The 19,802-nt window shown below is 41.5% G+C and overlaps 2 protein-coding genes across 6 annotated transcripts in view; one reads left to right on the top strand and one right to left on the bottom strand.

The window, feature by feature from the left end:
• Nucleotides 1–4,936, top strand: part of erc2 (ELKS/RAB6-interacting/CAST family member 2) — a 48,558-nt gene extending 43,622 nt beyond the window's left edge. For all 5 annotated transcript variants that reach the window (XM_049582947.1, XM_049582929.1, XM_049582956.1 and 2 more), the window contains 3 exons: nt 2,274–2,930; nt 4,610–4,677; nt 4,800–4,936. In XM_049582947.1, coding sequence (XP_049438904.1) covers nt 2,274–2,930; nt 4,610–4,636 — 684 coding nt within the window. In that variant the 3' untranslated portion in view covers nt 4,637–4,677; nt 4,800–4,936. The remainder of the gene's footprint in view (nt 1–2,273; nt 2,931–4,609; nt 4,678–4,799) is intronic.
• Nucleotides 4,937–12,034: 7,098 nt separating this feature from the next.
• On the bottom strand, nt 12,035–19,746 carry LOC125896592 (protein disulfide isomerase Creld1). Its single transcript, XM_049589259.1, has 6 exons — nt 19,646–19,746; nt 15,724–15,922; nt 15,548–15,631; nt 13,620–13,715; nt 13,350–13,490; nt 12,035–13,246 (listed from the first exon to the last, which is right to left on the bottom strand). Exons 2-6 carry the CDS (start codon nt 15,902–15,904, stop codon nt 13,020–13,022), a joined length of 729 nt encoding a protein of 242 aa, XP_049445216.1. The 5' UTR covers nt 15,905–15,922; nt 19,646–19,746; the 3' UTR covers nt 12,035–13,019.
• Between the last annotated feature and the right edge of the window lie 56 nt (nt 19,747–19,802).

The raw sequence follows: 19,802 nt of genomic DNA, 5'->3' as shown, positions 1-19,802 counted from the left end.
TGAGAAATTATTTTGAAGATGTTGATTGTCAGACCTCCATAAAATGTAACATATACTACTAATTGTTATTTGACATGACTCACATGTGTAGCTGCTTGTGTAATCAATTTGCACTTAACATGACATTGAATAGCAGCCTGAACCTGATAACAAACTTTACATAATGAAAGGAAAGTGCATTTGTAAAGAGAAAGAGTGGTTATACGTAGACTCACATCAACATGGACCAGTTCAACATTTTGGGAAATACGCTTACTTTAGAGTTAGATGAGTTGAACTACACCGGTCTCATATCTATACAGTAAATAAACTACAAGAGACGGTTTCCTTTGCTTAGCATAAAGACTTGAATGACTGGAGTCCGCTGAAACAGCAGAGAGGCAGGAAATCACTTCATACCAATATAAGATGTTAATTATTGAGCTTTAGAGATGCTGGATGTGGATTTTGTCACCTTTGGACAGAGTCATACTAGCTGTTTTCCCGTTTGCAGTCATTATGCTAAGCTAAGCTAATCAGCTGCCGACTGTAGCTTTGTATGTAGTGTACAGAGTGGTATCAGTCTTCTTATTTAAAGGGGCTGCTTAAATCAGAGCATATGAGTTGTGTGGACATTGTTATAAACCAGGTGGTGGCTGACCTGGCAGCTAGCTTAATGGAAGTATTCAATAGAAAAATCCTCAACAATGCATGTGAATGGCATTAGAGCTACGGTGTGCCATACTGATGTGTGCAGGGTCGGGCGGTTTGGGTAACCTTGTCAGAAAATATTGCAGGTTTCGGGCAGGCGGGTCATTAAGTGACAAAACAGCACTCTGACCCAGTTATTAATAACCTAAAGAAATACTGTGCAGTCGTTCACCTTCTCTTCCTCCTTCTCTGCCACTCTCTCACACAGCAAGCAGCTTTATCATGTGCTCAGGCTCTCTGTTCTCCATCTGTTGCGGTCAGATATGGGCTGTTGAAATCTCTCTGGTTGTAATGTCTGAAAAAAAATATATGTAGGTCTAACACTGTGTCCTAACAGCAAGCAAGCAAGAGCCTCTCTGTCCATGCTGAATCTGTTAAATATGCATTTCTCTAACGTTATGTAAACAAACCACTGTACTTGTCAGCTATGCACTCATGTAAACAAACCACGCGGGATATCAGCTGTGCGCTCAAGATCACACTCAAGATGTAACCACTTATAAGATAAGTGAGTACTTGCTGTCTTCTGACAGAAAACACATGTTTTACAGTGTGATATTTACGGGAAATTACATGCAGTAGAGCAACAGCAAGTAGGCTGTAATGAGTGATTTTTATTAGCAGAAACTTCCAGCTCCAGTTTGCGGGTTTACGGGTCGGTTTCAGGTCACTGATTAAGACATATATTTGTGGGTCAGTTAAGGCAGATTGGCTCTCATAACAGGCCTGGATTTATTTGGGTTTTAAAAACACTCTGACCCATGCATCACTCGTGCACAACTTCCTGGTGCATCCAGTCCAACAAGCGAGAGCGTCAACTTAACCATAGAAACTCACTACAACTGAACTGAATTTTGAATTACAAAATTATATATCTCTGATTCAATCTTCCTGATTGTCTGAATAAGTTGTTAATTTTGTCGCTGGTTGCCTTTTAGAAATAAAGTCACAAAGAGGATCAGAGAAATCAGCAAATCTAGTGAGAAAGTCGCCAAGTTGGCAACACTGAGTGCGAATTGGTTGCAATGAGCTAGCCAATGGGATACACACATGCGTTAATATGCATGCGCCATCCGACCGGCTTACCGCAACAAACCACAGAGAAGCTTGGATAACAACACACACAGAGGGAGCGTGACTTTATTCTCTGCTCAGGACACCGTTACCCCACTTTATTTTTACATAGCAAATAGTGGTTTTGCTGATATATTATTGCTCTGAATGTCACGCACAGAACCTTTAACTCAGCAAGACGGTGAATGAGCGTATATCCCAAAATTTTGAACTTTTCCTTTCAAAATGTATTTTCTAAACAAAGTCACAGTGACCTTAATATGACTGCAGAGATGAATCAACAACTGAAGTCTGAGAGAAAAAAAGTTTAAGCCTCAGTGTTGCTTGCATGGTTATTGTGCTGGATTGTATTACACTGTAAGGTGTTGTTGTTTTTGTGTCAACCCACATATACTGAAAATATGTGCTCTGTCCAGTCATTATTTCATTTGATGTTCATTGTGAGGGAATAATGTCTCTTTCTAACAGCTGCAGATCATCACACACTGACCGCTTTCCTCTTTCCACAGACACAAAGCAGAATGAAGCTGATAGCCGACAACTACGAAGATGAGCAATATCATCCACACGGTCCTCACCACCCCGGGCTGCAGCCCCCACACGCTCAGCCACAGCCCCAGCCGCAGTACCCCCATGCTCCCCATGCTCCCCACGCTCCCCACGCCCAGCAGACTCCATATCCACACGCCATGCATCCGCAGCACCCACAGCACCCGCAACACCCGCAAGCCCCCCAGCAGCACCCACACCCACAGCAGCCACAACCTCAGTACCCTCACCCTCAGCACCCACAGCACCCCCAGCAGCACGCCCAGCACCCCCAACCGCCTCCCCAGCACCAACAGCACCAACAGCACCCACGCCCCCCACAGCCCCAACACCCCCACCACCCCCACCAACAGCACCCACAGCATCCTCCACAGCACCCACACGGACATGCCCCTCCGCAGCACCCTCACCCTCAGCACCCGCATGGCCCTCCCCAACAAGGACCCCACCCCCAACATCCACATCCCCAGCACCCGCAACACCCTCAACACCCTCAACACCCTCAGCACCCACAGCACCCGCACCACGCCCAGCATCCACGTCACCCATCGCCCCATCATCGTGGAGGGCCGGCCCGAGGACCCCCACATGCTGGTCACCGCCCTGCCCAGGACCAGGTCAGATTTCATTTGTGATGTAATTCACTAATCAAAGTAATCCTGTAAAATTGCTGCCAAAAGCATCATTGCAACTACTCAGCACATGAAAGATCAAGTTTTTTAACTTTGTCAACATTTACATGTGGTGTTTTTTATAAGCTACAAGCCATATCATGACTGAAAGAGGCAATCAACGCCATGGCTGGGCATTTCTGACTCAGAATTGCAAGACAGGGTTTCTGACAATCAGGGTTTCATATGTCACATACCTAAGGAACCAATCCTGTTAACTAGCGAGGTATCAGAGAAGAAGCCTGGTGTTTTGCAAGCTAAGTTTTACTTTCACTTCAGCTTGTCAGTGCTGGCGATTGGGAACAAGTTTTTTCTAACACCTGGTGTTGACATGTGATTTGGGTGATCAGTCACAAGTGGACAGCTTTAAGTACAGCTATTTATGCATCCAATGCATCCTCAATTTGTCTTGAGATCCAGTTGCTCAGACCACATTTGAAGGAGTTCTTGGCCGCATATGGGCCCATTCTTTTAGCAGTGTGTACTTTAATGTGTCCTTGGCCACACTAAAGAACTGCCTACTCAGCTGACACCCTTGCCGACTCCCTTTCTGTTGCCTGATGCTGGTAGACGCAGAACTAAAGAACCATACCCTTAGCTGTTCTCCTCCCGGTGAATGGTTAGTTCAACGTCTACCGGGTTAGCACAAGCTAACACAGCAGCAGCTGTTAAACGGTCCTAACAAACTCACATTGATGCCAAAACAACTTGTTATTAGCTGTTAGGTAACCTGAGATCTGTGGTGCTAACAGTTAAGCAGAATTTATACTAGTGTGTCAACTCTATGCAGAGCCTACGCCGTAGCCTACGCACATGGCCTACACCGTTGTGAGCATTTATACTTGTGCGGTGGTGTGTCTGTGTCACTCTGCAGTTACACCTCCAAAACACTAGTCAGCGGCTGGGTTTCGGTGTGTTGTAAAGTTAGTTGATTTAAAATACACCCAAAACACACATTAAACATGGCTTAATAGGGACAGTTTCAAACACAACTACACAAATCGGCTTCACTATAACTCTCAGCATTCACAGACACAGCACTTAAAAACAACATATTTGATCCTTGCAAATGTGTATGTGTTTATTTGCATATAGAGCGGGGAAGTGAGATCATATCACGTATGGTCACTAGAGACACACGTGGAGATGCATTCTAATGCCAGGTGTAAACAGACGTACTTAGAGCCGTCCACCTGTGATCCTATCACCTAAGACGCATGTTAATACCAAGTCTGAATAGGCTCTAACATTAGCAACACATTATTAGCTGTTTAATATCGTAGTAGAGCTGCAGGTGAGCAGCTGGTGGAGATAAAGGAGGGGACCAATTTGCATATTCATAGATCTACGCATATTAAATAATGCCAAGATATAGGGTTACAGCTATTTCATTTTTAAGCATGAAGGATTTTCTGTCATGGAAAAAACCTCTAGATATATAATGTTAATGAACAGAGGTGAGTTTTGAGGGGTTTTATCAATGCCAGGAGAGGAACTTTTACTTGTGAACACTTATTTTTTTATGACACTGTCTGCCGTCCCAGTGATGTCTTTTGATCTGCACTTACTCTACTTTCTGTCTACTCTCGTTATGCATATTGCTGCTGTTGACCTGCCGTTAACAGGATGACGACGAGGGCATTTGGGCATAATCCTTGCTGTGACAACCAAAGCTCTAATGTTGTTTTGAGGGGTGAGATATATTTAAGACTTTCTGACTTTATGATTCTCAGTTTCCCTCTCTGCCTGCAGTGTTTGCTGTATTTTCATTATAAAAGAAGCGGCTGCGTGACAATTTTTTTCTCTCACATGCAGATGATTCAGTCACTACTGGAGGAGCACAGCCATGCCATGATGTTGAAACACTACCCGACCAAACATTAATTACCTCCACTCAATCAGCACTCAGCAATGGGACCTTTGTTTATTTTCCTGGGAAGAGGAGGGGGCGCTCAGGTGTGCAGGTCATGCAGGGAGACTGACAGCTGAGCAGGTAATTTCAAATATTTCATATCAAGACACACATAATGTATAAAGAACCACAGAATGAATTTATTCAGTTACATTAATACATTTCCAAACAGCAACTTACACAGTGTTCTTCCTCATTTCCTGCTCAAGGTGACCTGGGACCTCTTTCTTTGTGTGAACAGGAGCAGACATCGTCTACTTCCTCCGTACAGGATCACAGATACAGGACTGAACTGGAAGGAAATAGACAGATGTTGATGCCGATGGAGGGACAGATGTGCTCTGTGTCAGATTCTCGCTCGGACAGGGCCTGTGATCAACATGGCAGCCCTGCATCAGAGGTCTCCTGGAGGTCACCTCACCTGTCTGTCACCTGCTGAACGCTGCACCTCTTCAGGCCAACCACGCCCTCTTGATCCTACCTACAGAGATCTCATGACTGTTCGCCAGCCCAGTATTCGTTCCTCATCCTCAATCCTGTGGTTGATTCAAGATCATGGTTGTCTCGCTGTCTGTTTCACCTGCCTGACTGACTCCTCTGGCTCTGGTTGGCTCCCCCATCTGACTCTGTCATGGTTTCTCGATCCTCACTGCCCTGCTGACCCACCCGGTGACATCTGACCCCTCTGCCTGGCTGTCATGACCCTCATGACTCTTCTGTAGTTGTAATCATCTGATTGTGTCGATGAGCTGTTTTACCCTTTGTGGCACACAGTGACCTCTTTTTTACCTTTATACATGCCCCACACACGCTCCATTTCTATAGAGGCTCATGTTATGCATTTCTGAAAGTGATGTAGTAGCTCTTGAATTGCTTTTTCCACACACTGGGGGCCAGATGCAGAAACGATATGTGTGCACAGAACGCCTTTTCGCACACATAAACTGGTATTTATAAAGGAAGAATGTGCGGTGAGAGTGAGCCCAGCTCACGCATTCCTCAAACAGGCGTACACGTGATTTTAGCTGAGATAGCTGCGGGTGAAATGATAAGGACGAGATTAAAGATAAGTTAAGAGACAATGTTTTTAGGTTGTTTGCTAGTTTCACTGATTGTCTTATTTTGCAGGCTGCACAGCGTTCTGCAAAATATCAGTCACAGGCACGTATATAAAGTTCATTTAAATTATTGGTTAGTGATGAACTCATCATTATTTTAATTTACATTCATCTCCTTGTTAATGATCATTTCATTTTATTGTCATAAAGCACTTTATAAGGTCAGTTTCAACATGAGCGCTATGTGAATGAATCACTGATCATCCTTCTGACGTTTAATAATAATGATGATTAAGACTGAGGTTCAGACATACAAATATCCACAGCCGTGTGTAAAGATCGAACAGCAAACTCGAGGGCTGAAAAATTAAGCCAAAGGCGAAGAGCCAAAAACTGCAGTTCCTCAAATGGCCACTTGAGGCCGATTCCGAAAGCCAGTCAATTCCCACTAACACTTCTCAGCAGAAATAAACACGTTTACAGCCTGGCGCAAAAAATTTGTTTTCATCACTTTAGCTAATCTCAACATACGTGACAACTGTGCGGGGGTGAATTTTTTTATAAAACTCACCCATTTACATTTTACAAAGGCTCCAAGTTATGCATTATTGAGGCGTGGTAGCCTAAGTGACAGGCTGTATACGAGGCGTTGCTACAATCTATGAGTCAGATCACCCCTCGCTCCTCCACAGCTCCACCCTCTCATCCACATGTGGTCACTTCTGGCTCTAAAAATCCTGGATGGCAACTGCCGTGATATCAGAAGAGTAGTCCACAAACCAGTGGGTGACATCACGGTAGCTACGTCCATTATTTTATACGGTCTATGGTAATAACGGCTGCTCTGGCACAGTCGGTGAAACTGCACTTTCTTTACTGTATTTGTCATTGACAGATCGAACGATTGGTGGAAGTATCGATATGCAAAGGGATTTTCAAGGGTGTTTCTATATCTATTTATGGTGGGCTGTGGGTGTGGAAAAAGAGATTTATAAAACACAAACATGCGTATGCGTGGTTTCATAAACGCGACGAAAAGAATGTGTGTGTGTACACAGTTTTAGTCATAAATCCACACAGAGATTTATGCATCTGGCCCCAGATTTTTGTTTTTTTGTTGTCATTTCTTGTTGGTAAAAGGAAGAGCTTGGAGCTGACTGGTAGTACGCCTTTAGCCTTGCCTGCAGCATCATAGGGGTTTCCCTGGCTGCATGAGCAGGGCCCTCCAGTTCTTGGGCTTGTTTTAGCCTCAAGGCTGCGGGTGCCAACGGTGTTTCTCTTCATGTTACCTCATTTTAATCAGAAGTAGTCAAAAAAAATAATCAATCTATGCAGATGTCAATATAGAGTGAGTGTATTTTTATTTCCCCATCCTGAGTCGAATTCCTCAATCAAAGTGTAATTAACCATCCAATCAGAGCGGCCAAGAGAGCGGTCAGAAACTACTCATGAATCCGATTATTTTGAGTTTCCGAGACTATGCACCTATGCACCTCGTCCGTGTTGCAGGAATTTTTACTAATGGTGCTTCTGCTGGTGCTCAAACTAAATGGTGTCAGAAGACCTGGTCAAGAGCATCTTTTAGTCCTTTTACAGTCGAGGGACTCGATCCCACAACGGGCTTAACAAACAACTGTAAAAGACTGCTTTGTACATACGATTTGACCTTCGGGGGCTTTGTGAGCAACAGTCACTTCAAGACCCTCACAGAGGTGATCTCCCTCTATGAATACTGCTACTATAAATACATTATAGACGACGAAGTGGAGGATGTTCAATAGATGTTTTCCCTGCAGGTCTATTTGTACCATTGACACCCCAGTCTCTGACCTACAGTATGCTCCTTCTCCCCTTTCCCTCGTAACTCTCCTCTTCCAGCAGTAGTCTGTGTGACCTCCCCTGAACATAGTGACTTGTTTTCTCCTTCTCAACAAGGTGGCCTGTGCCTCGTAAAAACTGTACACATATATGATAGATATGCATATATTATACATATAGAGAGAAATCTATAGTGTGTCTATACGTGGTCAGAAAATCGTTTCAAACTGACAAGATAATATATGTTTTCTTCTTCATGGTTATTTTTCTAACTGGCTGGAGGTCAGAGAGATGTCTTTATTTAGAGCGTTGAGTGGTGTGATTTTCCTCTGATTTGTGCATTGTGAGAAAAGCCCCTCAGCAGCAAGTAACATTCCCTGTCTGAAGACACAGGACAGCCCAAGAAGAGACAAAAAAAAGAGCTTTAGAGCAGTTTGTGGGAAGTAGAACAGTGTATCCAAATCTGTGTAGACATCTAGAAAAGATGACATTATTACATTCCTTTCTTCAATGTGAAAACATTCAGTTGAACGCCACTTGGCCTGTGGTGACAACAACAACAAAGAAAAAAAAAAGACTGAATTTTGCAGCTCACATAAGTAGCAATGAGATTATGTCTGCTGCTCTCAGCAGGCAGAAACTTGCACTTGTGAGTGAGGACTATCATGTTTAACATCCAAGTGGAGGTTTGAGTGACTCTGTCGGGATGCATTTCTTTTGTCGTCGTCGTTGTCTTGTGAACAGAAGTGGTGACATATACGTGACTGTGACAGCTGATTAAGTAGAAAAACCAACACGCATCGTTGCAGTATAGTGGAAAATTGAATTAGACTGTTACAATCCCCTACTTCCTCTCTCCCTCCCCTCATGGTGCCTGTGTGTCTCACGTATATGACCAAGTGTTGATCGTTGTATATAAATGTCTCTCCATCTATCCCATCTTCCACAAAACCCCGAGGCGATCCACGCGTCGCCTCCTGCGTGTCCGCTTTCACATGTGAACCTTTACAGCTCCTGTCACTGACCAAGAATCAACAGATTGTGTGAAACTTTCGTGTTTGTGTTTACAAATGTTACGAGAAAGGTCCTGAAAAAATGTTTAAAAAAAAAAACAAAAGGGAAGACAATGCAAACAGACAGAGGAGCAAAAATCCTCTCACTTCACCATCAGGGGGGCGGAGTACGAATCCTCCATTTTCAGGTCCTTATCTACTGAATACTTGAAGTAGGGGGTTCTCCTACCATGAAATACCATATATGATTCACATGGTAGAAAACATGAAACATTTCAATTGTGCCCATGCATGCTGATTTTTACATAATGTGCCAACTGAAAGCGATGATGTAAGGATAATCTCCTGTTCTCTATGCAGAGCGATTTCTCAACGTTGTGTCAAAAAAAAAAAAAAAAAGAAAAAAAAGAAAGGTTTCGGAGACAGAGAGGCTTAGAGGCTGGGGCTGGTTTCCTGGGCTTAGACGAAAGACTAATCCCAGCTGTGAATGACTGACATCGCATTCGGTGTGAGGTGGAGTCAAGAAGTCGAGTCTGCATCTGTGCCTAGAAGCAGCCCTGTAGGAAGACTCGCGTTGAAAGGCCTGTAGGATCACCGGTAATTCTCAAAAGGCCTTGGAGAAATACGTCTGAAAAGCCTGACATACATTTTCACTTTATTGTTCTTACACAGGTTTGTTTTTCTTTTACTGTATGTCGCTGAAAACTTTGGATTAAACAAATCACTGTGACCAACGCCAGAAACATTTTTTGTTTTGACGGAACAAATGTTGTGTTTACTTTTTTATTCGTCATTTTTGTATTTGAGTTTGAGCTTTATTTTTTCTATGGTTTCAGCTTATTGAATATGCCAGTTTGAGACTGTACTATTTGTATAAGTAAATGTTTCGAGCTGTACAGTAAAGACCTAGGAACAAGTTAAATGTGAGTGTCCAGCATGCTGAATGATTTACTTGTGTGAACGTGAGCTACCCTCCCACCGAGCATCATTTCCTCATTCATTACTTGCATCTGCATCGTGACGGTGTGACGTTGTGTTTGAGAGTGATGTGTGTCTCACTTACTGTGTCCCCTTAGTAGACAGCCTGTGCAGTTTTGTGAGAGTGCAGCATGTTTTTGGGGTTGCTTGTGTAAATGTATACAGAAAAGAGAGAGGTGTGCGTGTGTGAGCGCGTAGCTGCTTTTATGGGTGTGGGTATGTGTCGGTACATGTGTGTATGTGTGCGTATGTGTGTGTGTGTGTGTGTGTGTGTGTGTGTGTTATGGATGCACAAGAGAAAAATCTATTTAAAAAAAGAACTTTATCAGAGGAAGTCCCTAGAGAAAAAAAAGCGAGACTGAGTCAAAGTTTTGAATGAAGCATGGATACTCTGTGATGTTTTCTGTTTTTTAAACCTAGGAGGCTGTCCTCAGTGCCCCAGTTTGCTATTGTATGTGCTGTATCAGAATATTACTATTGAGTGTTGGCCAGCTTGTTTATATCCATCAAATAAAGGTGACTTTCTTTCTGTCTCTGTTTGTCATTTTCTATTAGAAGTTAAAATAAGTTAAATCATGTTAGTTAATGCTAGACATTTCTAGTACTAATACTGTCATGGTGTACAACTTAAAGGAAACCTTTGTTTTTCCTCTGTGCCTCCACTGAAAATGGCGACTATATTACCGTAAAACTTTTTTGGGTATTATTTGTTTAAATCACTGAACTCAACAGGCCTATATTTGGGCGGGCCTTTAATTCCTTTCGCACAAAACTGTTGCTCAGAAAAGATCAGGAAATACAATCAAATTGTTTATTTAAACCAGTATGAATATTACATGTTTAGAAATTAGGCTTCAGATTAAATATCAATTATGAATCATTCATTTGATCTAGCTTTGACAGACAACACATCAGAGGGAGAGAGAGTTACAGCACCCACTTTATCCTGTTAAAACAATACTCACAACTTGGATTAATTTTTATGAAAAAACCTTTTGATTCTTTTGATCTGAGGACCCTTACGAACTAAAGGGATGTGAAGAACTTACAGGGTAATCGAATAATGGACACATAATTTGAGGTAGCTAACAACCTGCTTTTATACATCCAAAGAACTTCTATAAAACTACTTGGCAACCAGACCAGGCCTCTAATTGAGACAGGCCTTTATTTGTCAAAATGTGTAGCCACACCAGGCTAGTAAATGGGACTGGGCGTTTAATGGGGACCAGGCTTTTAATTGAAGTTTATCGGTAATTTATTGATTGATTTGGGACTAGGTTTAACAGCAAAACTGTATCAAAACATCTGTTTACAAACTCATACATACATTTATGATGCAGCATTATAACTCCACTACTGAGTTTTTTTTTAATCAAAAATGCATGTGTTTTGGAAGTACTGAGCAAACGACTGGATAAGAGACTTGGATTATGCTGCAGGAGTTGTGTGAGAGTTTGTAAAAGGATGTTTTAGTGTAATTTTGCTGTTGTTGAACATGGTCCCCAGCCAATCAAGAAATCAGTGTTATCTGTTTTCCATGGAAGCATGTGAGATAAAGCAGTGGTTCCCAGCTGGTCCAGCCACAGGGTCAAGATTTCTGCTGAGTCATGAGTTCAAGGTCCAAACAGTTTTATACATTCAGTGTCATACTTGGGTTTGGCCATGACGTTGTGCTACTTTGTTGTTTCTGTCAAGTAGCTGTACAGCACTCTATAGCAGGGAACACCACTTCAAAATAAAAGCTGTGTGCTAGAAATTAACTGTACTTCAAAATAAAGTGTGTTTCTAAAAACTTGTCACTTGCAGTCCATGGACTGCTACCCACGAGTTGGGAACCACTGAGAGAGCGTTTTTTCACGAGTTCAAGGTAACACAACAAGACTGATTTACAAAATGTCATTTTGTGGGTGAAGTATCCCTTTAAATACATGGTATGACAACAAGCACACCAGTAATTAAAATCTTGCACTGATTTTTATATCAGTTTCAATCTCATTTTTACATTATTTATTACAGTAATCTAGTCCTGTACTCTGTATTGCAAAAACCACATGACAGGAGGAGCAACAATTCAGCTAAATTGGTAAATTATTCTGGTAACTATTTCACCATCAAAAGTCCCGGGCTTTAAAATTCAATAATGCTACATTATTTAACACATAAAATAATGTATTATTAACAAACTGAATCTAAAACTAACTTAATAATAAAATAAATCTAATAATATCAAAAACTAATTAAAAGATACAAAACTACCAATACTGGTATATCAAAGAACATATTTATTTCAGTGATTTATATTCTAAAGACAAATTTGCACATGGAGAAAACTATGCTAAACATATGCTACATTTTACATGATGCAACTTTATATTTAGAGAGTGCAATTAGTGTCATTGATACAGTAGAAGAAGCAAATCTAAAACACAGTTTCTGCACAAACATTCAAGCAAGCTGTACATTTTTCTTTCATCAAAATACAACTGACAACACTGTTTGTTTGTGGCTCCAAATACCAGAACAAGGTCGCTACTTGAAAACTTCCAGCTCCGTACAGGAAAATATAACAGCCGGACAATCGTACAAAAGTCTTTTTCTTACTCTTTAACCGATAAACATTTAACTGCATCTTGCAGTCTGCATCTTGCAGTTTGTGACGACAAAAAAAGAAAACCACAGTGAAATACAGTTGCCATGCTTCAGACAAAGCTGGTAAATAGGCCTTGAATTTAGCTTTGTTGAAATACTATTTACAATGTCAGGAATAAATGTCTATACTCCTTTTGCTCTGCTACGTCTAAAAACTGTGAGAAAATGAATCATTTTCAATCCTTCACTTAAAAATATAATATAATAATATAACACTGTCAGCAAAGAAAGAAGCTGCAGGTACATTTGATTTGTCACTTCTGGGTGTCTTCATCTAAAACCTGAGTGTCATTAAAAGGCTTCAAATATGAAAGAAGGGATTTTGCTTTCTGTACACTGACATTCACAAAGTCTGTCCTAAAGCATAATCATACAACTCTGGAGTTTGGTATTATTTCATGGTGGTACAGCCATTGTTAAAATATTGCCATGATACTTTCTGTTACATATAGAGAAGTGACACTGATAAATACCTTTCAGGCCACAACTTTATATCACTGACTTATATTGTCCATAATGCAAGTACAGTAAATGCGCAAGATTCACCTGCTTTGTCTGAGCAGTGATTGTTTAAAGCCTCGCCGAGCAGTGCCACTTGAAATGTTTAAGTCTTGAGGAAGCTGTCTAACAAACGGTCTCCCCTGTCAGAGAGCCAGTACCCTGCCATGGCTGCCACTGCTCCCATGAATACAGATGTGTAGACCATATCTCCCTTTGCAGCCAGTGTGGCCAGAGCGCACAGCACCACCCCGAAGAGCATCTGCTGCAGCACCTCCACCTCGTCGTCCTGGATATCCTCAAACAGACCTTTCTCCTGCACAGGAGAAACGCCTGCACAGAGGAGATTAACATGTGACAGGTTGCAATGAGGTCAGGTCATGTGATTGTGTGTGTGTGTGTGTGTGTGTGTGTGTGTGTGTGTGATGGGACTCACGAGGCTGCTGCTTCCTCACACAGACACCGCCCCTACGGATGAATCCTTCAGCACAGTCGCAGCGGAAAGAGCCCTCTGTGTTGGTACAGATCTCATCCAGACCGTGACAGGCGAGCACCCTGTCACTACATTCATCTATGTCTGGGAAAAAATAAAAAACAGCCACATGATGTAATGTTATCAGAGACTTGTAGACTGCTGCAGCTCCTCAGGAGCAATACATGAATGCATGCTGATGAAATAATAGTTAAAAAAAAGATCCTTTATTACCCAAACACTTGGGCCCTGTCAGTGTGTACCCAGAGGCACATTTCCTGCAGCGTGCTGGTCCGCTACCCATACAGCCCACACAGGCTGAGTCACAGTCTGAGGACAGAGTGATCATTTATTTCTTCATTTACAAAACAATGTATATGAGTGAAAAATGCCACAAAACACAGTCAGATCAGACAGGAAGTATTATTTAATATTTAACTCATCTGTGGCGCTACTTAGTTGGGAACAAATGCAACACTGTATTTACTGGACAGCTCCCACAGTGATCATCAAAAGCCACAAAGCTGTTGGACTTACTTGTGTCACAGTACAGTTGACCTTTGACCTTTTGGATATAAAATGCCATCACTTTGTGTCATAATAATAATAATTAGCATAAGAATTCTAGGGCTAAAAATGTGTTTTGTGAGGTCACAGTGACCTTTGACCGCCTAATCTTAATCAGTTCATCGTTGAGTCCAGGTGGACGTTTGTGCCAAATCTGAGGAAATTCCCTCAAGGTGTCTTGATATATGGCGTTCACGAAAATGGGACGGACAGATGGCCCAACAACCCAAAATCATAATGCCTTAGGCCAAGACTGTCACAGGTGCGAAGGCATAAAAACTGGAAATATGGTGCAGAAAAATGGGGAAAAAATAGATCACTGATTAATGATTAAATGTGTGTTGAGACAAAAAACTGAATAGTTGAAAAACTAAAATAAGCAGTGAAAGACAGAAGTTTTCATTCATTTTATCAACTGGTTGGTGGAAAGAAAAAAATCTTTTTTTGCCTTTTTTTAACAGCGGATTGGAGATTAATGGAAAGACATTTTAATTAAGCAATTAACAATAATGTTTATTGATATATTCAGATATATTTTTGGCTTGTCTGTTAACTTTCTACCACCTTTTGTCAGATTTCGGAGCTCCATTTTTATAAATTAGAGCTGAAACAATGAGTCACTCAGTGAGTAGATCAACAGAAAATGAACAGACGTCAATCTTTTAAAAAGTTGAGCCATGTATCTGTTAAATATCATCAATACTCTGCTGGTTTCAGCTTCCCAAAAGTCTGGATTTGCTGATTTGTTCTCTTTAATATCAGTGTAAAGTTAATATTTTCATTTCCCTGAGTCCATCCATCCATTTTTATCTGCTTATCCGAGGCTGTGTCGCAGGGGCAGCAGACTGAGCAAAGCACCCCAGATGTCCCTCTCCCCAGCAACGCTTTCCAGCTCCTCCTGGGGGCTCCCAAGGTAGATATGTAATCCTTCCAGCATGTCCTGGGCCTACCCAAGGGCCTCCTACCAGTGGGACATGTCCGGAACACCTCTAATGGGATGCACCCAGGAGGCATCCTAATCAGATGCCCGAACCACCTCAACTGACCCCTTTCGACGTGAAGGAGCAGCGGCTCTACTCTGAGCGCCCTCCACCACCTTAAAGCAGTGGAGGGTTTTGCATATCCCTGTGAACCTGTGAGGTGTGTTGTCCACGGCTAATAGCCCCTGGTAAGGTCTCCCAGGGGAAAATGGTCCCAGGGGCGGGGCAAGACTAAGAGCGATTCAAGAAGACCTTGATGACACGGCATATTTAGACTAGGAGCACCTGGTATGGGGACACTGGGACCACCCCTGGAGCCAGGCCTGGGGGAGGAGCTCACCAGCAAGCGTCTGGTGGCTGGGCCTTGGGCCATAGGGCCTGGTCGGGCTCAGCTCAAATAAGTAACATGGAGCCGCCGCCCTGTGGGCCCACCACCCACGGGGACAGGAATCAGGGTTGGGTGCATTGGGTGCCAGGCAGCAGGAAAGGGCGGGGACCTGGGCATGCTGATCTCTGGGGTTGTTAAGTGTTTGTGTGACATCCTCAAATGACTTGTTTTCTTACTTCTGTAGAAGGAGCCATATACTGTGTCTTTTACACTTTCTAACCACTGACCTCTGCATTCAAAGGACCCATCAGTATTGAAGCAGTAGGTGTTGGTAGGACAGATTCCCAGCTCAGTGCCGCACTCATCAACATCTACAACAGATCAAAACATATGTACATTTAGAACATTAGTCTGCTTGTCTAACACCACACATGTATGTGACTAGGAGCTCTGTATACAGTACCTACACAGGTGTTATTATGAAGTATCCATCCCGCTCTGCACTCCTTACACTGGTTGTTTTTGGGGCTTGAACACTTACTGCAGGCATCTGGACAGCTGTGCACCTGAACAGCCAACAGACAACACAGCCACGCAGCCTGCAGCAGACTCCTGTGAAGCATCCTTACTCCCATCTGTCCCATCAGGTCCGCAAGATAGAGCTGTTTATATCATCCAAAATATCACATCCAGGTTTTTAATAGATGCTTGCAAGTTGGGATTGTATAATAACCAGGAACAGATTGCTGGCAGCATAAATTATGTGAGGGATTTAAAAAGCTTCACCTCTGGGAAAATCCAAAATATAGTTTAGTTTATATCCCATCAGTTGTGCATTGTAACTAAGTATATTTACTCAAGTACTGTACTTAAGTACAAATTTAAGGTACTTACAGATTTCAGTTTTCCATCCCGTTCTGTCCAGTGAAAACCATGTACCTCAACATGTGTTGACTTTGAATGTTTGTGATAAACTAAAGGATGTAGAGTTCCTTTGTGTTTTGAGAAAATTCTCCTACTTCTAAAGCTAATTAAACTCTTTAAAACCCTCTTGGATCAGCTGGAAACTGCATTGTCACAATGCTGAAAACAGGGTTGTTTTTCTGACACCATGAAAGTTTTAGAGATACTTGGTTCTCAAAGGACAGTGATGCTACAAAGATATGATGAACATGATGCATTGCTGTAGTATAAACTACCCAGCAGTATACAAAGGAGTGAAAATGATCACAACCTTAAACAGCTGTAGCAGTAAAATGCAACATACAGATAAATGCAGCAGTAATATTGATACAAAACATCAGATATAACAGCAAAATACTGGCAGGGAACATTTTACTGCACAATCAATACTTTCATACTTTAAAGGTCCAGTGTGCAGGATTTAGGGCGATCTATTGATCAGATCTATTGTCAGAATGGAACATAATGTAATATCACCAGGGCCCAGTATTTCAAAGTTATCTGATAGGATTATCCTGGCCGGATTGGATTAAATCCTGATCTGATCTGAAAACTGGGTATTTCAACACAGATCAAGAGGATCCTGATCCTGAGGATCAGGATTCAGCTCTGGTAATCCAATCCTCCCTTTAATCCAGATAAAGGCTGCATTTGGGTGTTTCAAAAGTTAAGGCAGAGATCTGGATCAATTTAATACCAAATTTCAGGATTATTTGGACCCCACCTCAGAGGTGGATTTGACAAAGCCTCAACTCCACTTCTCCTAGATATTGATACTCAAGATGTTCATTACACTTCATCTAAATTAGTGTTTTAGTTGTAAGTAATTTCAAGCATATAAAAATATTGTTTGGCCATACTTCCTGAAACTGCTGTAAATAAGAGTAACAAATACAGACCTATTTCTCAACATCTAGTCTCACCTAACATTGTAACCTGTTTGTACCAAAACATCCAACATATGTTTGTGGTCAGACAAAGGCAAGGAAATGCAGTGCAAAGCAAATTTATTTGTATAGCACATTTTCTTTACATAGAGTGCAAGAAACAACACAGGGATTAACATAATAAGCACATGGCAATTCAAACAGAGTACTAAAAAAGCAATTAGAAACAAATGATATGTGTGCACTTGCATTTTTCCAATGTTACATCACATCTTTGAGAGGGGAAAAGTAATAGCTCAACTATGTCCTGAAAAAACATTGCTGTGTGTCTCAATTTAAATCACATTTAAGCACTTTCAATGTATATTTTCATGCTTCTGATTTAATGAAGATAAATTTTACTTAATTCAGATAAGCTTGAAAATGCACCTTTAAATGCCTGGGAAGTTCTTGACTGTGATTTTATAACATGCAGCAATGTATTTCAGGAAGTGTTTGTGTGTACAAACTGATTATTTTTACTTCATCAAATCAGATGCTATAGTGCTATATGTTTAGTGGGAGCCTTCTACAAAAGGGGATACATGTCCAGGGATTTCCAGCATTCGACCTGTTGTCTTCATTAGCAGTGGCATTGCTGAGTGGTCCATGGGTGTGAGTGTATTCTGAAAGTAGAAGTAGAGTGTGTATGAGCATATCTTTATCATTGTCAGGAATCCACAATAGTCAGAGAAATTGTTTAAGTAACGTTACAGAAAAGCATATCATCAGCATTACTGTAGCATACCCAAACTCAATCCTCTGACACTTCTGAATGAACCGCATCATTCATACTAGTACTGTGTATTTTTCCTATACTGAAGCAGTCTGCTCTGCACCCAAAAATAAAAAGGTCTGCTGTGTTGGCAATAACATAACGTTAAACTCGGAACAGGTTAGTGTTTAAAGAGTTGATATATGATGTACTTCTGATTAATTACCTTTTAAATTAAACCGTAGACCGCAAAATACATCAACAAAGCCAGCCACCTCGCTAGCCTGCTAGCTACTTAGCATGCAAGTCAATGGAGCCGCGTTAGCTACCGTTAGCATGACCTCGGCTCAATTAGAGATCGGTACGCTCACGTTTTAAGTAGGTGACAATTCAAATAGCTGGCTCACATGAGATGGTGAGTGGCCTTCGTATGGTCTTAAAAACGCTTAAAAACACATTAGACAACGGTATACTTACATTTTGATGCGAAAGCTGTGCTACCAACTGCTCCTTTCGTGAAGTGTTCCGCTGTGGAGACCGAGCACAGCGGGTCGTAATCTGAAAGGGGAAACGTCTCAGATCCAGGGGCGGAGTCGTGAGATTTGGAAATCCGTTTCCAGTCAGATTGGGATCAAAGTGATCCACCCTGCCAGTGTTTTGAAATACCCAGATAAAGTCAGCAGGATCACCTTGATCCCTGACTGAGAAAAGGAGGATTTCATTATCTGGATTATTCTGATCCGGATTACAAGTTTTGAAGGATCCACAATACAATATCATCACAATACTTAATTTACGTTACAATATTATTGCGATTTTTAATAAGTTGCGATATGCTGAGTATTGCAATAAAATATATTGCGATATATTGTGATCTGTTACCTTTTATTCAACTGTAAATTATGTCTCCAAAGAAAAACTTTGTCAACGTCTGTCTTATCTAATATGAAAAGTCAGTCTGTTCATCTCACTTCAGTCACTTTTTTGCAGCAGCGAAATGTATCTAGTGGACTGAACAAGCAATTGATTACATTATTCTAGTAGGCTACCTAAAGTTTAATTTGTATGTGTGAAAATAACTTAGAATGAGTCGTTTATATCTACATAAGGAGCGAGTCCTCGTCCTTAGAGATTAGCATGTTGCACTGGCATGTTTCTACAGTGGCACAGAATGGACAAACCAGACACTGGCTCTAGATAGCCACTATAGTTAGCAGCCCCTCTGCCACAAGCAGCATTGGAAAAACATTGTTTTTTAATGTGACACTACTTTATTCATTGTTTTTTACCAGTTTAAATCACCAGGTCTGTTTGTTTTGGAGCGGAAGAGACCTCTGTGGATAATTCAGCCCCTGATAAAAAACCTCCTGAACGATAAACACTACAGGAATCCTGACTGGGAGAAGTTTCAGCTGGTTGCAATTTGCAATCCTCACCACCAGATGTCACTAAATCCTCCTAAATCTTACACACTGCTCCTTTAAGAACCTTTTACTGATAATCCTTACATAATTAAGTAAGGTTTTGAGTGCAGGACTTTCATGGTATTTTAGTTTTTTAATGTCATGCAACTTTATACTTCTATTTTAGTACAAACAACACCATTACAGCTACCTGACGCATGATCTGCTTAAAAAAATATGATGCTTTGTTTAAGATCAAACTACCACAGAAGTACTTTTTGCCAATAATACTTGTGTACTTTTACACAAGTAATACACACTCATCATTTAAATGGACCTCATGACAAACTCCAGACTTAAGTTAAGGGGTTTCTTTACCTTCTCTATGAGCGTCAAATGAGTCTAGGTCGTTTCGTCCTTAGTAAAGTTTAAACACAGCTGAGACGCGCTTGTGACACTTCAACACACCTTCGTGTCTGATGACAGAAAATAAACCCAACATCCCGGGCGGGCGAAGCATGCAACAGCCTCATAG

The sequence above is a fragment of the Epinephelus fuscoguttatus genome, linkage group LG1 (assembly GCF_011397635.1).
Source record: "Epinephelus fuscoguttatus linkage group LG1, E.fuscoguttatus.final_Chr_v1".
In the NCBI taxonomy this organism is placed as follows: Eukaryota; Metazoa; Chordata; class Actinopteri; order Perciformes; family Serranidae; genus Epinephelus; species Epinephelus fuscoguttatus.
This window is presented reverse-complemented; position numbering and strand designations above follow the sequence as displayed.